The sequence below is a fragment of the Apteryx mantelli genome, chromosome 2 (assembly GCF_036417845.1).
Source record: "Apteryx mantelli isolate bAptMan1 chromosome 2, bAptMan1.hap1, whole genome shotgun sequence".
Lineage (NCBI taxonomy): Eukaryota > Metazoa > Chordata > Aves > Apterygiformes > Apterygidae > Apteryx > Apteryx mantelli.
Genome location: NC_089979.1, coordinates 38,011,762 through 38,017,971, shown reverse-complemented (window position 1 = coordinate 38,017,971; position 6,210 = coordinate 38,011,762). Strand labels below are relative to the sequence as shown.

At 43.6% G+C, this 6,210-nt stretch overlaps 1 protein-coding gene across 1 annotated transcript in view; it reads left to right on the top strand.

Annotated features, from left to right (window-relative positions):
• The first annotated feature begins 358 nt into the window (after positions 1–358).
• The window catches only part of ASPH (aspartate beta-hydroxylase), a 114,231-nt gene continuing 108,379 nt past the window's right edge, over positions 359–6,210 (top strand). Inside the window, exon 1 of the mRNA XM_067290493.1 lies at positions 359–574. Coding sequence (XP_067146594.1) covers positions 514–574 — 61 coding nt within the window. The 5' untranslated portion in view covers positions 359–513. The remainder of the gene's footprint in view (positions 575–6,210) is intronic.

The window sequence follows — 6,210 nt, the reverse complement described above, 5'->3', positions numbered from 1 at the left end:
GGCGCGGGGAGCGAGGTCGCTGCGGAGGGCGGCAGCGCCGAAGGAGCGCGCGGCGGCGGCCCCCCGGCGGCACGGGCTGGCCCCTCCCCCACCGCGGAGCGCGCGCCGCCGCGGCACGGCGCGGCGCCGTCCGGCCGCGCGGTCGAACGCTCGCGAGAGGCCCCCGCTCGCTTCCATGTTGCCACGTTCCAAGCCGCCGGCGAGGGGAGCGTGGCGGACACGCGCACCCGGCGCCGAGCGCCGTCCCCGCCGCCGCCAATCGGGGGCGAGCAGCGCCCCGCCTCCTTCGCGCGGGCGCTCCGCGATTGGGTGGCGCCCGCGGGCGTCCGCAGGGCGCCGGCGGAGGGCGGGAGGACGGGGCGGGGCGGGCGCTGGCGGCGACCGCAGGGCTCTCCCGCACGCAGCGCGCAGGTAGCGGTGGCGGCGGTTACTGACTCATCCTTGCCCCGCCCCGGCCGCTGCCACCGCCGCGCGCGCGCAACCGCCGCCTCTCGCTACCTGACAGTAGGTGCCATGGCCTCGCGCAAGGGCTCCAAAGGCGGCGGTGGCAACCCCAGCCCCGGCTCCAAGAGAGGTGAGCGGCGCCCTGGGGAAGGCAAAGGGGGCCGTAGCCTCGCGGGGAGCTTCCCAAGCCGGGACGGGAGGGGAGGGGGTTCCCGCCGCTAAGCAGGGCAGCGCCGCGGGGAGGGGTGGCGCCGGGCCGAGGAGCTGCCGGCGGCGGCGGCGGCAGCGTGCCGGGGCGGGGGAGCCGTAGGGGAGCGGGAGCGGAGCCGATGCCGCCCCTACGCGCCTTCGCTTGCCCTCGCCAAGCGGCGGAGCCTCCCCCGCCCTTGCCCTCCGCCCGCGGGATGCTGCGGGCCGCGGCTGCTCGGTCGGGCCTGCGAGGGGGCGGCCGCCCGGGAGGAGGAGGAGGGGCCGGGCCGGGCCGGGCCGGGGGGCTCCGCCGGCCCCGCGCACCCTCGGCCTTTGCTGTGCGCTGCGTGTCAGCTCCTGGAGGCAGCGCGAAGCGGGAACAGATGGTTTAGATCTGCTGCTCGGGTTTCGGCCGTCCCCCTTCTCGGGAATTGAAGTGGAGCAGAAACTTGCTTGGTCTGGCCGAGGGGATGGAGGCGCACCACTCGAAAACTCCCCCCAGAACGGTCAGGATGAGTCACGGGCAGGGTCGTCACCCCGAGAGTGTCTCACAGCTGCAGGGATCTCGGGTCTGCAGGGAAGTGCACTCTGATGTTTTCTTTCAGAGGCCTGGAGTAGAATCTCGATGCCCAGTATCTCCGATGCTACTGAAGCAGTTGTTATTTATGTGTTTAAACTCAGATGCTGGAACATATTATGGTCTGAGTTTATTGGATCTGTCATAGATATAGTATCTAACTTGATGGTTCACTTAAGTGCAGAGGCATATAGGAGTAATCTTGGAAAAATGCAAAGAGAAGGGATTTTGTGATGGTTATCGCCCCCCCCCCCGAATAAAGAACAGCTTGGCAAATATGACTATTAATAAACTAGTATGTGTTGATAATTTAGATATGGAAAGCTTTATAGGTACTAATTTTTTTTAAGAATAGCAGATTATACTTTAATGAGAGGAAAATATATGGTTATGGAAATCATTGTGTAATCATGTATACTACAGTAATTGAAGGAAATAATCTTAACAAAGGTTAGAATGCTTGCTCATTATAACTTATTTGGTTTTGAGCTTGACTTGCACAGAGCCCCAGTGATGACAAGTTATGATGACACTGAAGTAGTATCTGTTGTTGCTCTTTCAATATAGCAATAACATGGATGACAATGCTAATGAAAGGATGAACCATATAGGACTAATTTACCAGTCACATGATGAATTGAGAGAAAAAGATTTCAAATATCACTTAAGCATGAAAGAGTTCAGAGATGATATTACAGTGGTTCAGAGATTTTTTTTTTTTTTTAATAAAATCCTTTTTGGCATATGCTGTAGAGTCGATATTACACTTTTTCCTGGATTGAGGGTATTCTTTGATAGTCATGAGGCAAATGATCATCATCCAGTATTAAGCAGCATGCCAAATACAGATTTCCAATAAGAATGTATTAAGAATATGCATCCCTTGTACAATTTTGAATGCTGCAGATGATTCAAACTTTATACTGTTAATAATATCTTAAGTATCACTTCAAAGGTTGGTCACCTTTTGAAAAATAAATTTGTCAGGAATCTAAGTCTCTGACTAAGTATAAAAGCATTATGTAGCTTTTTATATTCAGCATGAGCAAAATCTTATCTCTTTGTATTAAGATACCTGGTTTGTGTAGTTGCACAGGGGGCGCATTATTTATTCTTATATATAGAGGTATAAAGCAGTGTGAGTCTAAGTGTTGGGCACAATCCCAAGATGTAACCTAGTAAATTAAGACCAATGTTTTGTTAGTTTCAGCTGCCCCCAGTTAAAATCCCTGGATAGCTGTAGAAATTATGACATGAAACTGATGTTATTTTCATAGTTGCTTAAGAATACCATGCAGCTGCAGAAAGAGGTAATGGATGATGATTCCTGTGTGAATAAAGAACAGCTAGAGTAGCAGAGAGTCTTCACAGCAGCCAATAAGCATTCCACAGTTGAGAGATGTGAACATGAAATGAGGACATTTGAGACGTCTAGTAATTAAGATTGTGAAGCATGCAAACCTCAAGTTTGAGGCAGTTCCTGATAGTGTCGTAGTATTCACTTTTACAACAGTTCATTGGAGAGGACTTGGGTTCTTGCCAAAGCATTGCTCATGACTGTGACACCAGTGAAGATGACAGTGCATCTGAAAATCTCAGCACCTAAGGAATTGCCTGAATCTGAATTTAGTAATCTGTTTTTAGGTATCCACATAGAATAAATCTGAACTAGTTCTAATTGTAGTGTTTATATAACTGTTTTTAGGTTCATTGAAATGACAGAAGTGGAATTGAACATCCTTTAGAAAGAGAAGCTTACCTCTTACTTTAAAAAGTCATATACTAAAAACTGTCCTAATATAAGACAGTCCTAGTACAAAAATTTCTTTTTGCATTTGAGCTTTGTACTGCTAGTAGTGGAAGTTTCTTTGAAAGTGGCATTTACAAAATTGTATGTATGTGCCAGTGATTTAATCTGGAGTACAGAAGCAAAAAACAGGTCAAAATTTGACGGTTTTGGAGTACTTAGAGCAGGAAAGCATGTGTTCCTTAGTATCTTTACTGGAAAGTCTGGCTTCCTGTCCCTAGCCTACAGAACCCATTGTAAAAACTGTGGCTTCTCAAAAGGAGGAAAATGATCTTCAGAGCTAAATGAAGCATTGGATACTTGCATTGGCTATTACTTAGAACTTCATGAGATGAAGGACAGTTTTGGTATAGGAACAAATGTGTATAAGCTGGTCATGAATAACTTCCATGAGGCAGGAAATTTGGAAATGTTTGGAGGATTCACAGATGGCTCTGAGGAAGCTTTCCATTAAGAGTGAGGGTCAGCAGCCTAACTGCTTATAAAATACAGATGGATTAAAAAATATAAATGAGTTTATAAGACATGATAGCTTGCAGCAGTAAGAGTGCTAATGGTTAGGCATCTATCTTCATGCTTCTCTGTGAGTATCATTCATTTTATACTACACAAGTGAGGACTTAAAGTCAAACAAACATAATTATCAGTGATTGTATAATTGTGCAATACTTGCTGTCTATTTTCTTTGTAGTTCTAATGATGCGCTTGAATGGAGGGTTCTCCACTATTCTAGGCATTGTATGAAACCTCATTTCTGACACAAGACATTACCAGTCCAAACTGCTTAAATTCTTCTAGCTAGTAGAGTGAAAACATATTTACAGACAAGTGTATTTTGTATAAAATTATTTTACCTACCTCTGTTACTTCTGAAGCTGTGCATTACACAGTTGAAGTCAAATGATTCCACTGTTGCTTGGATAATTTTTCCTTAATCTCCATAATAGAAGATAATCTCAATCACTGACATACCCAATTCTTTTTTTTTTTTGCAAGATCCCAGAACACATCTGATTTCACTTTTTCCTATTTTAACCATGTAATTTCCTTATGTCTCCAAAAAGCATGTATTGCCAAACATTTAACTTGTTTAACTCATCCTTTAGACTTTCTAAGGTCCCTTAATCTAACCCCTTTTCAATCATTTCCTGATCTTTAACTTCTTTAATTTTTTTATGCATTTAAGTTGACTTGATCTCCTTTTCCAAAGGCAGTTTTGTGCTGATATTAATTCTTTTTTAGTTAACAGTACCCCTTCTGTGGAGATTTGTAATTTACATGGTGTATTGCAACAGTGCAATCAGTGAAATGACTGACCACTTTGCTGTTCCCTCTATTTTTTTTCTTCTTTTTAAAAGTCCTTTACAGAACTTGAGACAGTTATTCTTTTCATACAGATCAATTTTCTTATCTTGGATTAAATGAAAGTGATGTTAATAACATTCTTAAGATTGCAAAACAGTTAGGTATTCCCAAGAAATTCTATTTTGATTATTGCTTTTTCATATAAGGCCTCTGCATGGAGAAGCCGATTTTCATTGGAATAGTGAGTCCTTGATATACCTCTTCATTCATTTGTCTGGAACTTGAATTAAATGACCACTAAATGCTGAAAAGACAACTTTTAGGTCTATCTGTATGAAATTTTCTGTATGCTATTAGCTGCTGAATGGTGCAGTAACTGACTTCCAGGGCCAGTAAGAACTCTGCAAGGAAAAAGAATCGATTTGAACACAGCATATGCTCTTATGACATGCTCTTTCATAGTGTCTGATATTTGGATTTCTCTCATTCTCTTTCTCTCAAGAAGGTATTGCTTTTAGTCTTCAGGATTGATTCCTAAGTGTACCAGGACAAAGCAAGTCAAAACCACAAGCTTGTTTGCAAAAAGCCATCCCTAGTAGAAAAGGAGTCATGGGAAAGCAGATGGTTGTTAATCTGAGTTATACTATCTAGAATACAGATTACTAGTGTTTTCTGCATTGTAGTGTGTACCATCTTGGACTTCTTGTTTAGAACCTGCTTGTTTTACAGTCATATGCGTAATACTTTAATTAAAATATGTGGGTTGCACTTTGAATTTCCAGAGTAGTTGTGCAGATTTACTTGTGTACAGCAAAAAAACTGCAGAGTATTTTTTTTTCATCTACCCTCTCCTGGCAAAAATGGATTTAATTTTACAGTGAAATTAAAATCTGCTCATGAATGTGGAATATGCATCTGTGTAACTTCTGAAATCTTGTTGATATTGTAGCTATGAAAATCAGCAAAGACTGCCTGTGTATAAGTTTTCTGTTCATTTTGCCCTTAGTAAGGCAATGGATGTCTAATCAGGGTGAAGCACATTGACAACTTTCAGATTTTAGTTTTTAAAATTTCAGAATAAATTCCCTGTTGGGGCTGGTAGCTAGACTCAGCTCAGATATCATATGTGTATCATATTGGGATGATGGAGTTGAATCTCTTGAGATCTGAGTGCTATAGTTACACATTCAGCTCAGTCTAGTGTGAGGTGGCTCTGCAGTCTTCCTCTTTTCAATTCCCCTTCTTTGTGCTTGCACTACCAGCTTCAAAGGTGCTTGATGAACCAAATAAGGAAACTGATCAAGCTGCAAGTTGACTTTCCATCTTTCCCCAGTCTGGTTCAGTGCAAATCTTTATGAAAAGTAGTTTGGGCAGAAGGGGAGAGGTGATAATGAATGGCTGGGCACCGGGAGAGGGCGAAATTGAATCTGCAGTTTTATGTTCAATTATGTCATTGTGGAGCAGTGGCATGAACGTGAAAGGTGAAGAGTTTGGTTGGATCTGCTAAAGTGATTGCTGGATATTTAAGTGCTGCAGTAAAGACAACAAAATTATTAGCACTAAAAGGCATATGTGTTAAGGATATTCCTAATTACAAAGTGCATAAAGGAGTGAGATTTCAATATTGCCGTTTCTTTGAACTGATACCTTTATCGGTCATCTGTATGAAAAGAAAAAAAATAGTTTTCAGCTGAACATTTCTGAATCACTTTGAAACATGTAAAAACTGTTTCTGTGCTAATTTTTATGTTAATTCTTCATTGTAGAGAACTTGTGCAGTGAAGTTCTGATTCACCCCAAGTGGTTGTTTCCTGATGAAGATGGCAAACTGGTAACCTGTGTGATAGCCTGCAGCAATCTTTTTCCTAAGTGCATCCTATGGGCTATA